Consider the following 25,734-nt stretch of genomic DNA (forward strand, 5'->3'; position numbering starts at 1 on the left):
TCGATTATATGCGAATAACCGTTTATTATTAGTTGTGGTGGAGTTATAAATTTTTATATCAAAATGTGACAATGGATTACAATAAAACTTACATAGTAAAAAAATATGTTACATGAATTTATATGTTCTTATGATTAAAAACAGGATTATATTATAATTCTCAACATTGTAATTAAAAAAAAAAAAGAATATAACATAAGTGAATGTATGTATATGTATGAAAGTACGTACTTATATATGTATGATTTAATCATCAAAATCTAATATCTTGTTCCTGTTTAAACAGAGATGCGTGTGTACATATGTACATGTGTAAAATGAAAATAAGAGTGTACAATCCGTGACGCGATTGACGGTACTATCTTTGAGTCAATAAACGACTGTTTATTATAAATACGTATAATATTATATGAATTACAATATGCTTGTGGGGTTATAGATGCTGACGATAATCCATGTGATTATAATGAGCTACAGTTGACTTAGTTAACTGATGCTAAACACAAATATAACAGATGTGGCAACAATGATAGATGTAAACATAACCTAGTTAGTATGGCATCCCTCAAATTTATAAAATATTTGTTTGTAGTAGTACAAACTTTTGTACAAAAATAGTACAAAAAAATGTTAGATGAGAAAAATGAATGATGTAAGGAGGTTTAATGTTTTACATTACTTTTTTCATAAGTGTTATTTACAAATGCAAATGTATCTTTTTTTAAATAGAAATGCATATTTCTATATATTGATTATTATTATATTGATTATTAGGAATATTCAGTATACAAATTAAAAATAGTTTTGAAGCTATTTTAACTTTCATTTTGTCATGTGTAGCAAATGAAAGACAGGAAGAATATAAGCACAAGAATATTTGCCTTATTATTGTTTACAATAAGCATTTTTATTAAATTTCTGTTTAATTTTGTTGTTATTTTATTGGATTATAATTTATCGTATTAAAGACAAGCATTGAAAATATTAAACATCAAGAATAAGGGAAAAATTAATATTTGTAATATCTATATTTGAATTATTATTGATTAGAATATACTATGTTTTAATTGATTAAATTTAATAAATATTGTTAACCTATCTATCTTTATATGCATAAACTTTTCTCTTAAATATTTTGTAATTTCAATCTTTTAATTTTATCATGTTAAATAAATAATATCTTTGTTTTTACAACTCTAAATATCTTTAAGTTTATCTTTGTTGGGGATATTTTATATACAATAAAATTGTAGTATGCTTTTTCACTTAGACCAATTCAAATGATATATAATTTTTTAATTTTATTTATCTATTTACTACATTTTATTTGCTTTTTGTACCCCTTCCCCTAATAAGTATAAGGGACATCCATATACCTTACAAAATGCCTTACAATATCTTTAAACTATGTTATCAGAGAACTTAGTTTCTATTACCTCATTCTCTAGTTGCCTTATCAACTATCCTACTTCTAATTGCTTAAGATTCTACAGGCTTCGAGTGTTTCCAGGTCCTTTATTTCCTTTTACACTCCAGTAACTTATACTAATGGTGAATCTACACTTATTTTGCTTTTGTATCACATTTTATTTATTTATTCTAAAGTAATTTTGATACTCATTATGTATATAATGGTAGATTTAATGTATATTAACTCGTTATGGTTACCATAGTTACCCTTCTATTTACAAATAAAATAACTTCTTCAAGATAGTGAACACATCTAACATATAATTGTTTAAATGAAGGTAATACATTCAAAAAACAATAATTATGTATTTTCTATTAAGATTTACATATGAGAAACAATATATAACAATAGATAAATGTCATAATTTTATTATAATTATGAATTATTTTTTTGTAATTTTATATTATTAAGACTGCAGTAAATTATATATATATATATAATTTTTGTTTATATGTATGTGGTATATTTAATATTTATGCATAATTAAAAATATATTTAGGATAAATTCTTGTATTTACTTTATGTTAATATTAGTGATAAAGTTTCCTAAAATTAAATTTTTAAAATGAAGTGATATTAATGAAATATTAAAATGTGATAATGAAATTTAGTATGAAATTGTAAATTTGCATTGTATATATTATACATGTATTTAAACAATTTATAAAATAATAAGGAGGCAGGTGCAATCTAATACTGATTTTTAAGTATCATAGAGAATTAAAAACTAAGGTTACATAATTTTTTATGGGTAGAATTAAACTATACATTCAATTAACTATATGAACATGTTTACATTAATAACATATCATACAAACAATTTGGAACATAATTTAATTTACAACATAATTTCTTTATTTCTGGATAGAAGTTTACTAACTCATCTGCAGAATATATAAAAAAATATAAAAATGTGCAAAAAGAAACATCACCACAGTTTGTAAAGTCTTTATCAAATAATATGATTAGCTTGAAAGATTTAGCAGATGGTACATGGTTGTGGAGAACAATCCAAAAAGAGCATATTAAAACAAATAAAAGATGTAAGAATAAAATATTAAAAACAGGAAAACAAGAAAACAAAATGCTAACAGAAGAAAAGGTAACATTGTTAATTTTTATTAATATATAAATTAAATTGCAAAAGTCTCTCTTTACACAAGAATATTTTAAACATAATGGCTAGTACACATAACTTTATTTATTATGTCAATTGTAAGGTTTGAATTTCCGTTGATTGAAATTCTGTGTATGAGGTAGAGCATCTTCGCCACAATGTGTGTTCGTGTTTCATATGAAAGTGAATCGATAATTATCCGTAATGCAGCTATAAATTTTATTTCAACATAGACAACTTTTTCGATATACACAATCTCCTTATTTTCTATGAACATGAAAATACTTGTTCTATCGTTACATAAGTTTTTTTATGCCCTCAGAAGAAAAAGGTTTTCAGCTGAACATTAAGTCACGCATGTAATATTTTTCGTTAAATCTTGTAAATCGACGGTTCCTTAAATTCAAGTTTGAGATATTGACTCATCCTCTGTATAATTTCGATCTCGCACCTTCCGTCTATTACCTACTTGATCTATTCAAAGTTCAAAAAGAGTTTAAGTAAACTGGAGGGCTCAAAAAGACATTAATTTTCTTGAAAATTCCATGGTATGATTACGTATTTAATGTTTAATCTACAATATTTTTTACAAGTTACCACAGTAAAGTTTAGAACACCAAATATAATTTTCTTCTTTAAGAGTTGTACAAGTAAGTTGCGGTTATGTGTCGTTGGTAAAATTTGAGGTTTACAATGCCAATCGAATTGTTCTGAGTTCGTGTAGAAAATTTTGCTGAGTCACAGCGATATTATCACTTACTTTTTTTTTTTTTTTTTTTATTTAGTCCGTGCCTCTCGGCATATTATCACTTATTTTTTATTTCAATAATTAGTAAAGAAAACCTTAAATTAATTTTTGTTGTTCTGGGTTCTATGATAGGATATTTTTCTAAACGATCTACATGATTAGGCATGGAGTTTTGAAAATACTGCATTTAATTAGTATTTAGTAATATTTATTTAATATTATCAAATTAAATTTACAGATGTTTCAAATAACCGAAGCTGAAATCCCGAAATCATTAGAAGAGAAAATAGACGATATATTGAAAGAAAGTAATAAGAAACCTGAGGAACTTATTAAGGGAAAGATTCATAGCAAACCAATATATTTTAAAAACTATTGTATGAGTGACAGTGATTTAAATTATTATGATAATACTTACCTTGAAGCAGCAAAAGAACGTATTTCTGATAGACTGCGAACATTAGAAGAGTTGGTTTATGCAATTTCTAATTAATATGTCCGTTTCCATACATAACAACAATTTTAGAAGAAAAATTTTTATTTGTAGTTTTGATGAACTAATAATGGAATTACAACTAGAAATTATTGATACTTATAAACAATTTCTTATAAAACCTCTGCGCCAGGAACATCCAATTTTAATCATACGGGCGCCTGTTCCGTGGCATCAATCTAAATTGATGGCAGGCCATTTTATGCATTATAATTTATTTATCGGAAATGAAATATTGAGAAATATTCAAAGTTTATATTTTACCAAGTAAGTATTGCAAACATAATATTTTATAATGTAATAATTTTGTATAAGACTTCGTAGATAATTGTAAAAATTAAAAGCAGTGACTATAATAAGTTTTTAATTCTATTGGAACATAGCAATCTTTGTTGGGTATTGAATATAAATGTTTACTATATTTCTACTACACTCTAATCGAAATATCTAGAAATATTTTTTATTGAAAATATATTTTATTTTAAATATTGACAAAATAATTTTCCTAACAAATTCAGCAAATTGTTAACATAAATATATATATATATATATATATATATATATATATGCCGATTATATATATATAGGTATAATCGGCAACGTAAATACATATGTGCCGAATATTTTTTACCACACTATGATATTTACAGTGTTATCATAATCGGTATGTCTCATTTGAACGATGTTACTTGTTAATAGCAAAAGTGACACCCGTTCGACCTCATTTATCCATTTCTTCACTTTTCACTGCGACAAATTAATCAAAATTAATTTGATAGAGAATCAAACAAATCTTACAAGGAATCATGCACTATCGTAGTTAAGTTGGCTGAACAATTTTAAAAAATATTAAATTATTCCTGTAATTTCAACGAGTATCTAAATACGTATTATTGTTTATGTAACTTTTTTCGATTTGAGCAGTCTAATTTTCTTACATTTAATTAAATTTTATTAAATTGTTATAAGGAGTGGTAAACAAAATAAGTATGTTATTAGTTAATCTATGGTCAACAACAAAATTCTTGTCGAAATATAGGATGCAATACGTAACTGACGCCACGGTTTTCAAGAACTTCTGATAATAATTTGACAAAAAAATGTTTTTAGTAAAAGTTAATTAGCTTTCAATCGACTATAAATGGCAGTGTAAGAAATTTTCATAAGAGTGTTTTTTTTAACAAAAAGTCAAGGTCATATTTTTGTCGTTATTCCGAAAAATCATTTCAAGGTCATATTACGGTAGGTAGATGAATTCGTCATGCCATCAGGTATAACAGTATGAAATCAAAAATACGTAGTATCATTTAAAAAAGTCAAGATAATCATACGTACATTTGAAAAAGATTTAATCTGTTGAACATTTCTAAAAGATTTATTTTTGAAACTGTATGCTTCAAGCTTAAAAATCAATGTGTATGAAAATGATTTATTTTTTCAGATATTATGACGTAACGATCGTTAAGCTTGAAGATCTAGGAACTATCCCCATTTTAGCAAATGAAATACAGCCTAAAATGAATTTATTATGTAATAAAGCTATAGATCAACTTGTTAAGTATTGGCTGGCTGACGTTGCTGAATTTTTTTTAGAGAAGAAATACGCTTGGTCTCGTTTTATTGAGAAACATTATAATGCATCTATATCACTGATTGAAAAATATTTTAGAAGTGTAAATACTCTTTTATCTTTACAATTGCGAATGATGGTGATGAAAACGCTGAATAATATTAGAGACTTTTTTATGGAATACAGTGATGGAAATTATTTTAAGGGTGATTTTGAGGATCTAATGTTTTACAAGTAAGTGATTTATTAATATAATAATATATTCATATTAGTTTTGATAATTTGTATACATAATGATCATTAAAGTTACATTTTAGAACTCCCTTTATAACAATAACAGTAGAGCCAGAACTTGGTACAATTAAATTAAATTGTAAACCGAGTATTTTAGAAGTACGTGCAATTATTTCAGAATGCTTTGATAAAGTTATTGAAGTTGGGACAATGATTCCAAAAATTGAAATGATTTTATTTCCTGAATTGAAGAAGCAGGAGTTCTTATCCTCTGTATCACGATATGAAGAATCGGTAAAGGAAATGTTGTAATTTTTTATCTTTTCAATATTAAACATTTTAATCTTTGTATAATTTTGTGTTTCATGTCTTTACTTTATATCCTTATTTCTTAAAATCTAGTTTTATACATATTGCTTTGTTTTATTAATTAATTTTGTATGTTATTGTTTTTAAGCTTGTCTATATAATTAATTCTATTTTAAATTTAATATTTGAAAGGTATTCATGCAAAAATATATGAAATGATTTTTAAATCGAATAAGTAAGTAGAACTATTATTTATGGAATAATTAAATAGATATTACATATATTAGGCTGAAAGAAATTCACTCGGAAAATTGTCTTAATATTAATAAATACTAAAATTCTTTCGCGGAAAAGTGGCTATATTCCATATGCTTTAACTAAGTAATTGAATCATAACATTTATGCACAGTATTTTTCTTATATATTATACTACGTTATATGTACTTAAAGCAAGAATAGAAAGAAGAAAAATTATGCGGGTAAAATACCAGTCAGGTATATTGCGAGATTAAGTGATAGCTCACTCAACATTTCTGTTTATTTCTAAATATACAGTATTTCCTGTTTAAGTGGGAGCGCTCAAATATCTGAAAAAATATGAATGATACGAAAAAATGTTTTACACAAAAACATATATTTTATAGTATCGAGGGAGACATACTATACTTTTATCTATTTGACCTCGCGATGATCTTGAAATGTTCTGTAAAGGTGACATTAAAATTTTTAAATGGATACCTCCATTTTTTATTACATATCCTTGTAGCTGACATTCAGACGTTTTCAAAATACTACGAGCTTGTGGCGTTCTTTCGCACTACCCGTCACATATAAACTTTTGCATTCGGTAGAGCAATACGTTTTTGTTCAAAACTTTTTCTTAACCCATTTAAAAAAGAAAACGATAAAAATATAATACGATGTTACCTAGGAATTTACAGGATGCCAAAAAACTGTTTGTCATGGCTTTTGGAGGTGATCCTGCATCTTCGAATCCGTGGAGAAATTGAATTGGAAAAATTGATCTTGGGCATGATTTTCACAGTCAAATTTTTAGTACTTATCACGACGAACAAAAGTTTCAAAGGAACTATATCTAGGAACTAGGTCGCAAACAGCCCTCTCTGTTAGAAAAATATATTTGAAGTTTCATTAATCCTTAAATTGATTTTATTCGTATATTAAAGTCAGATATAACACAAAATAACAGATCTGTTCCAATTCGAAGGGATAAGATCACTTCCTAATGTCATAACATATACTTAGGTAATTAGATAGGCACCTCGATAACAGCTCATAAGAAATTTAATACGCACAAACGTTTCAAGTGGGCTATCATTTTCTCCTGTTCTATATATTAGCCTGTGTATTACTTGAGGCGACGTATAATCTCTATAAGAATTCAATTTTATGAAGAATTTTAGTACATTTCAAAATAATAAATCACTCGCTATTTTATGGTAGCTTTTGATATCGTATGATTAATTTCATATTTTAAAAGCTCTATTCTCATTAGTTTTATCATTGTAACATGAAATAAATATTGTAGGTTTTAAGCATAATCACTGATGTACTAAATGTTGTCAGTGCTCATACGATGGGTCCACAAATTTATTTGAAATGTTACGAAGATTTTTTGTACATAATCGATGGCCAAGCTAAACGAAATTTAGACAATTTTTTTAAGATTGAACCCTTGCCATATCTACATGAATTTGAACAAAAAATAAAAAGTTATGACCAACTTAGAGAAGAAATTTCAGTGTTTCGTAACAAGGTAAATGTATAAATGATAAATATTTCGCAATAATGTATCAAGTTTATGTATATTTTTAATTTTAGATTCCTCTGAACTTGGTAGAAATTGACTGCACCATTTTAAATAACACTTTAAGGCAAATCCTTTATGATCTTCGCACAATTATTTGTAATTTCTTTGCAAATGAATTACGTTCCAATAATCGGGATTTGTGCTCTAATTTTGATACAATAGCAGAAAATATTTCAAAAATGCCTGAAAAGACGCAAGATGTTGTTGAGTTGTACAATTACTTGTGCGAGAGTCGAGATTCGACCATGTTTAATTTGAGAAGAAAATTACTGCGTTCTGTAGAATTGATTTTATTTCTTTTTAATTATCAAGCACCCACGGATGATGACATTCACTTAAATACTCGTACCATCACATGGCCGAAAGAAATGGAAACCGTAATGGATCTAGCAAACACAAGATTAAATATGAGAAAAGAATATCTTGAGGAAGTATTGCGTATAAGAAGGGATAATTTTGAACAAAAAATACATGACATGAAATTGGCAATCGATCAATTTAAGAAGAAGGATCCACCTGTACTAACTATGGAGGAGATGGAAGATGCGGTATTGGAAATTGAACATCTTTCTAAAGGGATGGAAGAGATTAGGATAGAAGTTGAAGAGATCAATGAAGAAGAAGGACTCTTAGACATGGAATTGAGTCCATACTTATTAGTTCCTACGATGTCAACGGTTGTCAATGCACTCGATACTCTATGGCATACGGTATTAGATTTTCATAAGAATTATGATAGATGGTTTAATGGTCCATTTTTTGATCTCGATGCTGAAGAAATTAAAGATGAGACTGATAATATCTGGCGCACATTATATAGGTTGGCTCGTATTCTTACCGACATTCCGGGTGCGCGAAAAATTACTGAAATGATTCGTGGAAAAGTAGAGAAGTTCAAGCAATACATCCCACTTTTACAAATTATTTGTACTCCTGGATTACAGGACCGACATTGGAAGCAAATTAGCAATGTAGTAAATGTGGATATCGTACCAACGCCTACAAGTTGTCTTTTTGACATGGTAGAACTGGGATTATTAGTTCATATAAGTAGACTTGAAGAAATATCGTCTGCTGCTATCAAAGAACACGCGCTCCAACAAAATTTACGAAGGATGAAGGAAGAATGGACAGATGTTAAGTTTCAATTCATACTATATCGTGAAACTGGCGTTCATATATTATCCGCTGTAGATGATATTCATCAATTATTGGACGATCATATTTTGAAAGCTCAGACAATGAGAAGTTCTCCTTTTATAAAAGCTTTCGAAGAGGAGATGCAGGCGTGGGAAAATAAATTACTGCAAATGCAGGATATCATTGATCAGTGGTTAATGTGTCAAGCAACTTGGATGTATCTAGAACCGATATTTAGTAGCGAAGATATAATGCGTCAAATGCCGACAGAAGCGAAGCATTTTAGAAGGATGGATAAAATTTGGCGTAAGATCATGGCGTACGCTGTTGAACATAATCGTGTACTTGATGCTACCGGTATGCTAAATATATTGCAGGAATTAACGTTATGTAACTCATTATTGGAAGAAATACAGAAAGGTTTAAACGAATATCTAGAGAAGAAACGTTTATTCTTCCCAAGGTTCTTCTTTTTGTCAAATGACGAACTCTTAGAAATACTCTCTGAAACTAAGGATCCACAGAGAGTACAGCCCCACTTGAAGAAGTGTTTTGAAGGTATTAGTAAATTGCGATTTACTAAAGATGAAGAAATTATTGGAATGTTATCGGACGAAGAAGAGTATGTTCCATTCAGTGGAAAGATTTATCCAGCGGATGCAAAAGGCATGGTTGAAAAATGGTTGTGTCAAGTAGAAGAACTTATGAGAGCTTCCCTTCGAGACATTGCCGAGGAAAGTATTATTGCATATTTCAATACTGTTAGAGAAGAATGGATATTTTCTTGGCCTGGTCAAATTGTTATTTGCTGCAGTCAAGTACATTGGACTAGCGAAGTTTGCGAATCATTCGAAGATCATTCTACGATAGATTATTTACAGACATGTAATCATCAAATAGAAAAAACGGTCACTTTAGTAAGAGGTAGATTGGAGCCGGGCGCGAGAATAACAATAAATGCTTTGATTGTGATAGATGTTCATGCTCGAGATGTAGTACGACTGCTCATTGACAAACAAGTGACTAACATTATGGATTTTGATTGGATATCACAACTGAGATATTATTGGTTGGACAATAGTATTTTGGTCACAATAATTACGACCTCTGTAGCATATGCTTTCGAGTACCTTGGGAATACTCCAAGACTTGTAATAACACCATTAACTGATCGATGCTACAGAACTTTAATGAGTGCATTAAAATTAAATCTTGGTGGTTCACCCGAAGGCCCCGCCGGAACTGGTAAAACAGAAACAGCAAAAGATCTTGCAAAAGCTGTCGCTAAACAATGTGTCGTTTTTAATTGTTCGGATGGACTTGATTTTCAAGCAATGGGTAAATTTTTTAAAGGACTTGCACAATCTGGAGCATGGGCCTGTTTTGATGAATTTAACAGAATAGATCTAGAAGTTCTTTCGGTGATTGCTCAGCAAATTTTAACCATTCAGATGGCTATAAGTTTACAATTGGAGAAATTTATGTTTGAGGGTACAGAGATTAAATTAAATCCCACTTACTATGTTATCATAACAATGAATCCTGGTTATGCTGGACGTCAAGAACTTCCTGATAATTTAAAAGTTCTTTTCCGTACAGTAGCAATGATGGTACCAGATTACGCTATGATAGGAGAAATTACTTTATATTCTTTCGGTTTCATAGACGCCAAGAATCTTGCAGAGAAGATAGTTCATACGTATAAATTATGTTCTGAACAATTAAGTTCACAAAATCATTATGATTATGGCATGCGAGCTGTAAAAACCGTGCTTACTGCTGCTGGAAATTTGAAGTTGAAATATCCCATGCAAAATGAATCTGTTTTGATTCTTCAAGCGATCATTGACGTCAATCTTCCGAAATTTTTGGCTCAAGATATTCCTCTATTTAATGGAATATACACAGATCTTTTCCCTGATACCAGTTTACCAGAACCTCATCGCGAGGAATTAATAGAGTTAGTTAGAATTGTTTTGAAGAAACGAAATCTTCAAGCCACGCCTTGGTACATGGAAAAAATAATCCAAATTTATGAGATGTTGTTGGTACGTCATGGTTTGATGATCGTAGGTCGTACATTAAGCGGAAAAACCCAAGCGTATCAAGTTTTGGCCGAAGCTTTGGGTGAGTTAGCTAGTAGAAGACGCACTACTATGAGAGAATTTTCAACGATTTATAAGATTATTAATCCAAAAGCTATTACTTTGGATCAGTTGTATGGTAGTTTTGATCCAGTATCACATGAATGGAGCGATGGTGTCTTAGCAAACATTTTCAGGGAATTTGCACAAGCTATATCACCCGAACGGAAGTGGATAGTTTTCGATGGACCTGTTGATGCTATATGGATTGAAAGTATGAATACGGTGCTTGATGATAATAAGAAACTCTGCTTGATGTCTGGAGAAATTATACAAATGTCACATAAAATGAATATGATGTTTGAACCAGCTGATTTGGAACATGCTTCACCAGCTACTGTCAGTAGATGTGGCATGATTTATATGGAACCATCTCAACTTGGTTGGAATGCATTATTTGACTCATACAAAACATACCTTAAAAATAAGTTACTTATCGAACAATATGAGTTAATTATTGAATTGATCGAATGGTTGACAGAACCAATTCTGTATTTTGTACAGTATTATTGTAAAACATTTGTAGAAGTGTCAGATCTTCATATGTTCTTAGTAAGTAGAAATATATTTCTACTATATTTACATTAATTGTATGATAGATGCGTTCTTAACCTCTTCTCAAATAATAGATATATATACAGAATTGTAACATTATATATAATATATTTATAATATGTAAGACCTCAACGATTGATATAATACTTGAAAATAGCAAAAAAGTTATACTGTTCTACAACTTAAGCGAATTTCACATGTTCCGTTGTGCGTTATAGGAGTTATTTATTATATTGATTGAATACTTTATCTTTTTTAAACATGCTTCTTTTTTTGTTGAAATTCCATCTATAATTATTCTTATAATGAATCTCTAATCTGTTATTATATTAATAGCATTAAAATGCTAAAAGTATAAATTGATAAAAATTAGACTAGACTTTATAGATCTTGAAATTCAGATCAGGATTTAATATATATTATTATAACTATTTATTTTAGTCTTTTACAAAACTTTTCACTGCAATGCTGGATGGAGAAACACAAGTTAGCACAGTTTGGCTTCAATGTGTTTTATTATTTAGTATGATTTGGGGAATGTGTTCAACATTAACGAGCGATAGCAGGAAGGCTTTTGACGTTTATTTAAGAAAATTATCACTTGGAAATGTAGAAGAATATCCTAAACCAAAAGCTTTTAAATTGACGAAACAGCAGCTTTTTCCTGATAAGGGAACCGTTTACGATTGGATATACGATAAAAGAAATAATGGATGTTGGATACCGTGGATGGACACAACGTTACAAGTATTAAATATTTTAATAAGCATTATTTCAATTCTTCTTTCCTTTTTGCAGTACTACGTTACATTTGTAAAATGTCTCAAACATAATACAGATAGGCTCTTTGTATTTTATTTGTATTTTTAGTATAAATGCATTATTTTTCCAAAATAATTACAAAATATTAATGTAGTCTAATAACTATTTTTAACATTAGAAGGTTTTGACATAGAAATGTTGTCATATTCATGAAGCAGTTTATTAATTTCAAAAATATTACAATTGTTTAATATGAATAATTATTTTTCTTTTAATAATAGTTATGATCTTATTACTTATTATTATTTCATTTAATCTATTAAATTTGTGTGATCTTTTGTCGCATTGCAATAGTTTATAATTCGATTATCAAATGTTATAAAAATATTTACTATAAACGTAGAGAATAATTTTTCTTGGTGCTTAAAATAAAAATGATACTATTATTCTAAATATATAATCCAAAATAACATTCCAAATGAATACTTTGTAAATTTCTATTTCTTTCTGAATAGATTTTACTGTAAGAGGCAAATTTAATGTCAATTTATGTGTCTAATTCATCTTTTTTTGTATCTTAGGCGTCTTTATTACCGGATGTAAAATCAAATGGATTAATTATACCAACAACTGAAGTAGTAATTCAGTATTTCTTTATCAGAAATCTTTTACATAGAGCAATACCTATTTTATTTGTTGGGCCGACTGGTACTGGCAAATCAGTTATTGTATTAAATTATTTGCAGTTTCTACCTAGACAAAAATATATAGAGAATATTGTAAACTTCAGTGCTCGTACCACTGCTGCTCAAACCCAAGAGATAGTGATGTCTAAGTTAGATCGTAGAAGAAAAGGTGTATATGGCCCACAAATGGGAAAGAAATGCGTACTATTCGTTGATGATCTAAGTATGCCGCAGGTAGAACAATACGGAGCTCAACCGCCAATTGAACTCATCCGTCAATGGGTGGATCATGGGCACTGGTTTGATTTAAAAGATACGACAATGTTATACTTAGTGGATATGTTTCTAATTTGTGCTATGTTGCCACCCGGAGGCGGTTCCAACATGGTCACACCCAGATTAACTCGACACATGCATATAATTGGTATCGACTTCTTTGAAGAGGTGACAATGACCAAAATCTTCTCCTCGATTCTTGATTCACACTTTGCAAAGGGATTTGTATCAGAAATTTCAAGATTAGGAAAAATGATTGTAAATGCAACGATGGATATATTTCTCAACGCGATCAAAACCTTTCTACCTACTCCAGCAAAAAGTCATTATACTTTTAATTTGCGTGATTTCAGCCGGGTTATTAAGGGTATAATTTTGGTACCAGCCTCTAAAATGAAGGACCCGGATAAACTAATTAGACTATGGGTTCACGAAGTGTATAGAGTTTTCCATGATAGACTGGTGGATGATAACGATCGAGAAACATTGTTTGAAATGGTTCAGTATACTTGTTACGATCAGTTACGACAACCGCTGGGAAAAGTACTTAACAGACTATTACAAGAAGGAGAAACAATAACAAGTTCTCACATGCGTGACCTCTTCTTTGGTAATTATATAGAACCCGATGCTGAACCGAAAATATATGATGAAGTGATAGATCTTGAAGATTTACAACAAAAAATGGATTATTATTTAACAGAGTACAATATGCTTTCTAAGACACCTATGTCGTTAGTTTTATTCAGATATGCTATTGAACACGTTTCTCGCACTTCACGAATATTGCAACAAGAAGGTGGAAATGCTCTTCTAATAGGAATAGGTGGATCGGGTAGAAGTTCGTGCGCTAAATTGGCAACTAACATGTGCGAATATATTATGTATCAGATTGAAATTACTACGACTTACGAATTTTCGGAATGGCGGGAGGACCTAAAAAAGTTGTTATTACGTGTCGGATGCGATGGAAAATCTACTGCCTTTATTTTTGGCGATCATCAAATAAAGGATGAATCTTTCGTCGAAGATATAAATATGGTTTTAAACACTGCCGATGTACCAAATTTATACGATACTGAAGAAAAGGCTGAAATTTTAGATAAAATGACGAATATAATGCATAGCATTGGTGGGAGAAAAGTTGAAATTACTCCTATGATTCTTTACAACTTATTCCTTGAGAGGATAATAAAAAACCTTCACTGGATTTTAACAATGTCTCCAATAGGAGATAAGTTTAGAAATCGCTTGCGAATGTTCCCCTCATTGATAAACTGCTGTACTATTGATTGGTATACAGTTTGGCCTGAAGATGCCCTAGAAAAGGTAGCACGAGTATCATTGCAAAATGTTAACATCAGTATGGATTTACGAGAAAAATGTGTTTACATGTCTAAAAAGTTCCATATAAGTATCGCATTGGCTAGTGAAGATTATTATAAGACACAAGGCAGAAGATACTACATAACACCGACGAGTTTCTTAGAACTTATCAAATCGTTTTGCAGGCTATATGATCAAAAAATCAAAGAAATTACCGAGCAACAAATGCGGTACGAAATGGGATTGGAAAGGTTGGATTTCGCAGCAGAACAAATAGCGGTTATGAAACAGGAACTTCAAGCCTTGCAACCTAAATTACTGGCACAATCCGAGTTAAGCAATAAGCTTATGGTTAGAATAGAGCAGGATACTATCAACATTGAAGCAAGAAAGGAGATTGTAGGTGCAGAAGAAGCTTTAGCAAACGAAGCTGCAGCTGCTGCACAGGCTATAAAAGATGATTGCGAAAGCGATCTAGCCGAAGCTACACCTGCATTAGAAGCTGCTTTAACTGCGCTGGATACCTTGAAACCTGCCGACATTAGTATTGTGCGATCAATGAAAAGTCCACCAGCGGGCGTAAGATTAGTAATGGAAGCTATTTGCGTTTTAAAAGGAATCAAACCTGAAAAAGTTCAAGATCCAGCAACTGGTCGAGTTGTGGAAGATTACTGGCCAGCTTCTATAAGGATATTGGGTGATATGAGATTTCTCGAGAGTTTGAAAAACTTTGATAAAGACAACATACCACCGGCATACATGAAAATAATTCGTGAAAAATTTATAAATGACAGAAGTTTTCAACCGGAAGCAATTAAAAAGGTTTCCACGGCATGTGAAGGTCTTTGCAAGTGGGTACGAGCGATTGAAGTTTATGATCGAGTGATTAAAGTCGTTGCTCCAAAACAAGCAATGCTGGCAGAAGCTGAAGCTGCCCTTGCTAAACAAATGGAGGCTTTAAACGCTAAGAGAGCCCTTCTTCAGGAAGTTACTCAGAAGTTACAATCGCTCAATGACGAATTTGCCGAGTGCATGAGAGAGAAGAAGAAGCTCGAAGATCAAATAGATTACTGCAAGAAAAAATTAGATAGAGCTGAAAAATTGCTAAGTGGTTTAAGCGGAGAGAAAAATAGGTGGCAAGAAACAGCTACGATATTAGGTGCAAGCCTTAATAATGTTATTGGCGACGTTTTATTATCCTCAGGAGTAGTCGCATATTTTGGAGCATTCACAATAGAGTACAGAAATAAATTAATCGCAGATTGGCACAAATCTTGTGTAGAAACAGAAATTCCATGTGGAACAAAGTTTAATTTGATTGATATTTTAGGTAAACAAGTAGAAATTAGAGCATGGATCATTTTTGGTTTACCGGCAGATAACTTTTCTGTGGAAAATGGAATAATTGTAAAAAATGCTGATCGATGGCCACTTATGATCGACCCGCAAAATCAAGCAAACAAATGGATAAAAAATATGGAGAAAGAAAATAATTTATCAGTTATTAAACTTTCTGATCCAAATTATGTGAAAATAGTGGACACTTGTATACAGCTTGGCACACCTGTTTTGTTGGAAAATATTTTAGAAGAAATAGATGCAATATTAGAACCTGTGCTTCTTAAAAATATTTACAAAGAACGTGGTATCTTATATATAAAGTTTGGTGAAAACATAATTGAATATAATTCTGATTTTCGATTTTATATTACGACGCGTTTAAGGAATCCACATTATTTACCAGAAGTAGTTGTGAAAGTAACATTATTAAATTTTATGATTACACCTCAAGGACTTCAGGATCAATTACTAGGTATAGTCGTTGCTAAGGAATTACCCGTACTGGAAGAACGCAAGAATCAGTTGATTATAGAAGGTGCAAAGAATAAAAAGATATTGGAGGAAATAGAGGATAAAATTTTAGAAGTTTTATCTGCTTCGGAAGGCAATATTTTGGAGGATGAAACAGCAATTACAATATTATCAACTTCGAAAACACTGGCAGAGGACATCGAAGCTAAGCAAGAGGTAGCTGCTAAAACAGCGGTAGAAATTGACAATGCTCGTAATGAATATAAACCTGTTTCGAGGCACGGGTCTGTTCTGTTCTTCTGTATTTCCGAATTGGCAAACATTGATCCTATGTACCAGTATTCTTTACCGTGGTTCATTCATCTCTATGAAATGTCAATAGCAAACAGTGAAAAGAGTGAAGATCTAAATAATCGAATAAAAAATTTAAATACATATTTCACAGCTAGTATTTATAGAAACGTGTGTCGTTCTTTATTTGAAAAGGATAAATTGATATTCTCTTTTGTTCTGTGCGGTGGTCTTTTACGTGCTGATAAAAAGATAGATGAAGAACTTTGGACATTTTTATTGGCAGGTGACGTAGCTCTAGATAATCCTTACCCTAATCCTGGCTCTCCTTGGTTAACTGATAAATCTTGGAATGAAATAGTTAGAGCTACAAATTTACCTGAATTTGGAAAGCTACAACAATCTTTTGAAACACAAACGTTATATTGGAAGGCTTATTATGATTCATCCAATCCTCAGGAGAAATCTTTTCCATATCCATTCCAAAATGAGGGAGAAAATTTAAAGAAGCTAATTATACTTAAATGTATAAGACCAGATAAAATTGTGGCTGCTGTGCGAATGTTTGTTATACATAATATGGGACAGTCTTTTGTAGAACCACCACCATTTGATCTTCAAGCATGTTATAGCGATTCTAGTAACGTAACTCCTCTTGTTTTTATTCTTTCTCCTGGATCTGATCCAATGGCAGGTTTAATTAGATTTTCAGAAGATTATGGAGTACCAAAAGAGAATTTGATGTCTATATCATTGGGACAAGGTCAAGGTCCAATAGCAGTGAATATGATAGATAGAGGAATAAAAAAAGGAGAGTGGGTAGTACTTCAAAATTGCCATTTGGCAGTGTCTTGGATGAAAGAATTAGACAGAATTTGCGATGAAGTTATTATACCAGAAAATACGCATTCCAAATTTCGATTATGGTTAACCAGCTATCCATCGAAGGATTTTCCAATCTCTATTTTACAAAATGGAGTTAAAATGACTAATGAACCACCAAAAGGATTGAAGAATAATCTACTGAGGAGTTATTTGAATGATCCCATATCAGACACAAAGTTCTTTAACAGTTGTAATAAAATAAGTGAATGGAGGAGCCTCCTTTTTGCTCTATGCTTCTTTCATGCCGTTGTTCAAGAAAGACGCAATTTTGGCCCATTAGGCTGGAATATACCATATGAATTTAATGAATCAGATCTCCGCATTAGCATGTTACAACTACAGGTAAGATTATGTAAAGTAAATCCCTACTCTTTATGCATAATAGAACATTTTTCATTCAAAAGAGTAAAATTCATATGTTCAAATTCTGCTCCGTTTGGAACAGAAACAAATATATTACGTATTATCTTAAATAAATTCGCTTGTTTTATATTTCTTTTGATTATAATCTTGTTATGATCAAGAAATTATTGTAAAACGTCTAAATCTTTTAGTTGTGAAGGACAAACACTTGTGAGATTCATTATTGTTATAATAGATCAATTTGCATTTGAAGATTAAATTAACATTGTATAATAACTGTAAATGCCTCGCAAAAAAGCAATCTTATGCATTTCTTATTCATATTTATATTCATATTTATATATTTTTATTTATATTAATTCACAGTATGTAATTAACAATAATCGATAAAGTAGTTTTTCTATTCGTTGCTATGAAATACTGTATTAAATGTTAAATGTGTATATTATTATATTTTGTGGTATCACCATACAAGCTGATATTGACATGGTGGTAAAAACTGAAAATAGTTTGACTATATGAAAAAATAAGTCCAAAATGTAAAGCGATACTTTTTCACGTAGAATTTCATTTTCGAATCAATCGACGTTGAATATACGCCAGGTACATTTACCTGCGCACGATCTCACTTACTCCTATCTCTAATGGATATTACTTCAAAGTTTGTATCGTTTTTGCATTCGAACATTTTTTTTTCTTTTTTTTTATTATTTATTTAAATTTTACAATTTGTCCAATAGGACATTTGGTAAAATATTATAGCTTAAATATACATAGCATGTAGATGGTTACCCTCAGCGGGGTACTATCTTCGTGTTTGTTAGGTTATATCCTTTGTGACATTCGAACATTTGATACAAAATTTTGTACAAAAAGATATTACTGACTTCGAAATGTACTAAAATTTAATTAAAAAAGTAATTTCTATTTTATTTATACTTTATTTAGACACATATTCAATAACGGTTAGAATTAGTCACTTACTTGCTAACCATAGCATATTACATATATTGCAATCTAATCGAAGGTTATCAAAGTATCGTAAAGTATGTACATCAAACTTGTCACTAAATTAAGATACAATCATAACAATTATTGATGTTACAATTAGTAATGAATATTAGTAGCGTTTTTAATTTTGCGCAACCTTCGAATAGGTTGGAATATATTTAATATGCTATGTTTAGTAAGTAAATGAGTAATCTTAGTCGTTATTAAATATGTATCTAAATAAAATAGATAAAATACTTTGTACTTTTTAGCGCATTTCAAAATCAATAATATCTTTTTGCACAAAATATTTTATCAAATGTGCGGATGCAAAAACTATACAGACTTTGCAATAATATCCATTGGAAGTAGAAGTAAGTGAGATCGTGCGTAGGTAAGTGTACGTGTATTCGGCGAATCGTTAATGTTGATTTATTCGGAAATGACGATATGTTACGAAATGAAATGACGAATATTACACGAAAAAAATATGGCTTTACATTTTCGACTTATTCTTTCATGTTGATTCACACTCTTTTCGGTTGCACCATCAGGTTGGTATCACTTTATATATATATATATTTTTTTTTTTATTTTTAAATAGATCATTTTACAATTTGTCCATTAGGACATTTGGTAAAATATTATAGTTTGGGTACTTTATATATTGAAGTTTCTTTTTCTCATATATTAGCTCTTTTTAAATGATTATGAGCAAGTACCATTTGATGCACTTCTCTATTTAACGGGTGAATGTAATTACGGTGGCCGTGTAACTGATGATAAGGATAGACGTTTGCTGAATTCATTATTGAAACAATACTACAATGAGGAAGTTATTACCGATCCACAGTAAGTTTTATGAATACATCTAGATATTTATAATACGATAAATTCATACTCTATTAATTTACTTCTTTAGGTTATTACATTAAATACTTTATCATTTGTAATGTATATGCGTATTTCTTATTTATATGTATTATGTTTTAATCCTACATCTATGAAATGGACTTCAGTTTTCAAATCTTTTAACTAAATCTTATCTTATACATACATACAAACATATTCCATTTACACATTTTCCAACTCATTTCCTTTGTTGAAAATTACATACAAAATTGCATACAGTAATTTTTTCTTCTTCTTTTTTATTTAATTTGTACTTTACAATTTGAGATTTGGTAAATGTTTCTAAGTTTATTGCTAAATAACATGTGGATGGCTACCTCTAACGAGATACCATCTTCGAGTTTGTCTACTTTATTTCGCATACGCTAATAGCCAGTTCTGCCCGAGCAGCCGAGCTAAACAGACGTGACAAACTGTGCTTCAGTGAAAGTGCGACGAGCAGTGAATTTAGGTGGACAAAACGGCAACGAACACTGCCAAATGGTTAAAGCTCCAAAGTGCAACAACAAATACCGCCAATCAATATAACAAACAAAGGTGAAATATACTACATAAATAAAGCTACAAATACGTTAAACAGAAAACAACCAATTAACAAAGGATAGGAAAGCTCACCTATAAAAGAAATGGAAACGTTGCAAAAGTACGAAGAAAACAGCTACAATGACGAACTATCATATCAAAATGAACATTGGAAGGTAGCAGCAGCACATTAAAAGCGTAAATAATACCAGGCACAAGCGCTATGAAAATTTCAGGTACGGAGAAGCAACAGTGGCTACAAGACATCCCACTCCGAAATTCATTCAGTTCACTGATAGAAGAGGTAGATTCGGACCCAAAAGGAAAAGCCACAACTCATATCGTTAAACATTGATGCCCAAATAACAGATCCCCCAATTGAACTATTGAACAATACTGCTGGAAAAGATAACTTCAGTATAAAGCAATTAAAACTGAAACAAGTAAAAGTGCAAACAAAAACTCCGAAAGTATTTAAAAAAGTGAAGCAAGCATTAAAGGAGAAAAACGCTGAGCATCACACATTCCAGCTCAAAACAGAAAAAAGCTAGAAAATAGTAATTAGAGAACTACACCCAAGGACAAACACAAAAAATATATGTGAGGAATTAACAAAAATCGGACATCAAGCAAGAACAATAAATAATATAACCAGATACGATAAGAAACAGCCATTGTCACTGTTTCTAATAGAAATTGAAGCCAAAGCTAATAGCAAAGAAACCTTTGACATTAAAAAAATCCTAAACACAATAGTCAGACACACCTAGTCAGGCACAGCAGAATCCAGAAAATCCAGAAACAGCAGTCACATTACTACAAGAGCATATCACAAAAATAGAAAAGTGTCTACAAGATAAACAAATAAAAGCAAACTCCAGTAAATGCAGCCACATTACATTTACATGCAACCATATTACATTTACACTACGAAAACGGAAACCACCAAATATCCAATTGAATGGCACGCACATAAAACAAACAAGGTAAGTTAAATACCTAGGACTGCACTTAGACACATAACTTACATGAAAGCTACATACTAAATCAATTAGAAGCAAAATACGGATAAAGAGAAGACAGATGCACTGGCTAACTAGTCGAACCTCTAAACTCAGCATAGAAAATAAACTAAAAATTTACAAAACGATAATAAAACCAATTTGGACGTACGGAATACTACTATGGGGCGGGGGGGGGGGGGGCACATACATAAACTAGAGCCGCTACAATCGAAGATACTCAGAACAATAGTCAGCGCCCCATGGTATGTCAGAAACGAGGATATACATAAAGACCTAAAAATACCAACGGTCAAAACAGAAATCGGCAGATACGCAAAAAAAGATACAAGGGAAGAACGGCAACACATCCAAACCAGCTGGCTGCTGAAGCGAGCAAAACTCTCATAAAAAGAAAACTAAAGAGAAAACAGCTCACTGATCTCACTAAAAAAATAAAATAGACAAACTCGAAGATGGTATCCTGTTGGGGGTAGCCATCCACATGTTAATTAGCAATAAAGCTGGAAAATATTTATCGAATGTCCAACTGGACAATTTGTAAAATAAGAATTAAATAATAATAATAATAAAAAAAAACTAATGACCAGAATTTTTCATTTTCCACCGCCAACTCTCCTACCCATCCGCTTCTAAATAAGATCTTCCTCTATATCGTCTGTAAACGTTATGAGTAACGTTGAACTTCATGTGTCTAGAATTCTTCCGAGAGCTTATTGTTAATTGTTCCCCTTATTACGCGCAAATTGGTCTTCATAAATTTTTGTAATTCTTTCAATGAGTCCTTTACTCATACCTCTTATCTCCATGACCTGCCAAAGCTTCCTCTTGCCTATCTTGTCAAAAATCGCCTTTAGGTCTTCGAAGAACGCATAAACCTTGCTCCTCTGTTAATTTATTACTTAGTAAAAATGCTTCTAATTTTTCATACAGTGATAAGATTAAAATGGTGAGATATTATTTTCAAAAGTACAGAATGATTCACATAAAACGTTATAAGCCGGTTTCACAGAAAGCATAGCTGATATCGATTAAGCTTTTTTTCATTTCAGTGATACGAGAGAGCTGCTTATAGTTATTTAAGGAACAAGAGATGTTTCTGAGATGACCACTAGGAGTCAACAAGATCCTTCCTTATTTTTTAAAAATGGAATAACATAATTCTCTTCATTTAGATCTTATGAAACTGAATAAAATTTACTTGAAGCATTTATCGTTATTCTGCATAATTAAAGATGTATGACGGAAAGAATATCTCAAGGAGAACTACATGAAGACGTCAAAGAGTAATTAAAATAGACGTATTCTGAAGAAAAATTGAATTTATTAAGTATTCAAAATGATGACCATTCACTTCTAAACATTCATAAGTTATGAGTGCAACATCTACAATAAAAAAGATATAAAGAGAAGAACATCACACATAGAGTAAACAAGTGTTTAGAAATGAGTGGTTACTATTTCAAATACTTAATAAAATGAATTTTACCTTAGAATACATCTATTTTAATTACCCTTCAGCGCATTCGCGTAATTCCTCTTTAAGATCTTCCTTCTGTCATAACTCTTTAATTATGCAGAATGACGATAAATGCTTTAATTAAATGTTATTCAGTTTCATAAGAGCTACCTAAATGAACAGAGTATAATATTCCACTTTTAAAAAATTAAGGGAGACTCTTCTTGACCTCTAGTAGTTGTTCGGGATTTAGAGTGGCTGTCGGTTACGTCCCATGACTCTCTACATAAACCAGACTCTGTCCCTCAACTTTCAATAAATCAGACTTTCAATAATTTTTTTTTTTATTATTATTTAATAATTTACATTCACAATTTGTCCAATTTGGACATTTGGTAGAATTTTTTAGCTGTTTCAATAATCTTAAGGGTCCATTATAAATTTTAGCATTTTTTATAGTGAAGGTCCTTAAGATCACACACGTATCTTTTAAGTTGAAGCATTCCTTTGAGTTATAGTCCATTCCGAGAAAACACGGGATAGTGAGTTTTGCCCATGTACAATACCATCCATGAGCGATCTTTGATTGAGAGCGGTCAGCACCCATTCTTTCAACCAACCAACCTTTCCCTTATCCAATTAGCAGCAATGATCGTTGTCCTCGTTTTCCTAACCAAAAGTGCCATCAACGAATCCGCTTGTTCCGTGCTTTAGACACACTCATCACTAGTTTTCCTCCGCGAAAGCACCACCACCAAAGGACATTAGTTTTTCAGTCTTCAATCGGTCAACATCTTAACTTGCTAGTGATTCTCTTCATGTTATACTAAACAGTGCAAATAAATCAACTAAACATAACATTACTCTGCATCTTTAATCTACCTCCTCCTTGAGCGTTAATAGCGTTCACGGTTCGTGATATCAACCGATCAATTGCAACCTGACTGATCGCCAATTAGTTGAGAATTCGCACCATATGGCCACTCCAAATTCCGAACATACTTGAACGGTTACGTTCAAAAGTTGTTTCTAGTGATGACGTGTGTAATTACGCCTAGTACATTCGGAAGGGATGTAGATTTACAAAAGTGCGATTGTGTACAGACTATCTTAACTTTTAATTACTCTACGTATTCTACTGGTTTATTGTCGACTATTGCTGTCTGTTCTAGAGCTTCTGATTTTCTCGAGTAGACTGTCTCGTTCACATTTACACTTATCAATTTCGATGTTGATCTTCTTTAAAGTCGAATCCAATGTTGCAAGTTGTTTCAAATACTCGTTAGATTTCATTACTTTCCCTAGAGATAAAGGACTAAGATGATTGCTAAATTTTGTAAATCCGATGTTCCTTTACTTTTCCTTTTTCCAATTTTCCTTTACTATAGATACATATATGAAATGAACAATCAACACATATGAATTCAATTTTTTGAGAGCAATTAAAATCTTTATATACACCGTGATAGATAAGATATCTTGTATAAATTTGTGTACTTATATATTTTTAATACAGGTATTGCTTTACACCAAGTTGTATATATCGTCTACCAGAAAATACAGATCATCACGGCTGTCTAGAATATATTCGTAATCTGCCAATTATCCAACACCCAGAAGTGTTTGGTTTACATGAAAATGCAGATATAACAAAAGATAATCAGGAATCATTGCAGCTGCTTAAAGGGACTCTATTAACTCAACCACATATTACTAGTGTGGGAGTTGAGAGAGATATCGACGATATCGTTTACGGACTATGCGATGACATTTTATCAAAATTAACGTTGCGATTTGATATTTTAGAAATTTCTAAAAAATATCCAGTGCTCTATATAAATAGCATGAATACGGTTCTCCGTCAAGAACTCATTAAATTTAATAATCTCGTTGATACGATTAAAACTACTTTAGTAGATGTACAAAAAGCCATTAAAGGATTGGTTCTAATGTCATCTGAGTTGGAAGAAGTTTTTCTCAGTATGAGTATTGGTACAGTGCCAGTTACTTGGAGTAAAAGATCTTATCCTTCACTAAAATCACTCGCAAGTTATATTAATGACTTATTAGACAGATTAGCATTTTTCCAAGATTGGATAGATCATGATGCACCAACTGTGTTTTGGATATCTGGCTTCTTTTTTACTCAGTCTTTTCTTACGGGTGTCTTGCAAAATTATGCCCGTAAAAATAAAATTCCAATCGATAGATTAGATTTTAAATTTGAAGTAACTCAGTTTGAAACTGGTGTAAGAACAGCACCACCTTATGGAGTTTACATAAGGGTAAGACTTTTGACTAAGTATTATATCACTCAGAAATAGAGTAATAAAAATTTAATAATCTTTGTATAACATTTCTTTATGCTAATAGAACATATTGATAAAATTGGCATATAATAATAATAATATATATAAATAAACAATTGTTCTAAGAAAATTTATTTGAATTTTTAGGGTCTATATTTAGAAGGAGCAAGATGGAATAGGCAGTTACAAGAAATTGATGAATCTGAACCAAAGATAATGTTTGATCTCCTTCCTGTAATGTGGTTGAAACCTGGTATAAAAGCTGAATTTATTATTGAATACGTATATCATTGTCCTGTATACAAAACAAGTGAAAGACGTGGCGTTTTGGCTACTACTGGTCATTCTTCCAACTTTGTATTATATATTTTATTACCAACACACGTTGACGAGTCTCACTGGATTAAAAGAGGAGTAGCTTGTTTGTGTCAACTTGATGATTAAATTATTTAACAAATATATCATTTCCTATATCAACCTTATATTAGATGTCAAAATAATATTACA

General features: G+C 31.0%; 1 protein-coding gene across 7 annotated transcripts; it reads left to right on the plus strand.

Annotated features, from left to right (window-relative positions):
- The first annotated feature begins 65 nt into the window (after positions 1-65).
- Positions 66-25,734, plus strand: LOC122572360 (dynein axonemal heavy chain 3). 7 transcript variants are annotated; one of them, XM_043737237.1, is made up of 15 exons: positions 66-205; positions 287-355; positions 440-652; positions 2,340-2,573; positions 3,575-3,804; positions 3,884-4,096; positions 5,271-5,633; positions 5,717-5,927; positions 7,492-7,719; positions 7,785-11,609; positions 12,054-12,359; positions 12,956-17,992; positions 19,698-19,855; positions 24,435-25,203; positions 25,375-25,734. In XM_043737237.1, exons 3-15 carry the CDS (start codon positions 635-637, stop codon positions 25,669-25,671), a joined length of 11,889 nt encoding a protein of 3,962 aa, XP_043593172.1. In that variant the 5' UTR covers positions 66-205; positions 287-355; positions 440-634; the 3' UTR covers positions 25,672-25,734. The 7 variants fall into 7 exon arrangements, with proteins under 7 accessions (XP_043593172.1, XP_043593174.1, XP_043593173.1 ...); XM_043737239.1 differs by having other exon boundaries at positions 440-549; XM_043737238.1 differs by having other exon boundaries at positions 287-549; positions 2,343-2,573.

This window comes from Bombus pyrosoma, linkage group LG11 (genome assembly GCF_014825855.1).
Source record: "Bombus pyrosoma isolate SC7728 linkage group LG11, ASM1482585v1, whole genome shotgun sequence".
Taxonomy (NCBI): domain Eukaryota; kingdom Metazoa; phylum Arthropoda; class Insecta; order Hymenoptera; family Apidae; genus Bombus; species Bombus pyrosoma.

Excerpts from the sequence above, each read along its gene's own strand:
- LOC122572360 (XM_043737237.1), top strand. Across the intron at positions 11,610-12,053 it reads CAGATCTTCATATGTTCTTA|TCTTTTACAAAACTTTTCAC; the intron begins GTAAGTAGAAAT and ends TATTTATTTTAG. Across the intron at positions 12,360-12,955 it reads GGATGGACACAACGTTACAA|GCGTCTTTATTACCGGATGT; the intron begins GTATTAAATATT and ends TTTGTATCTTAG.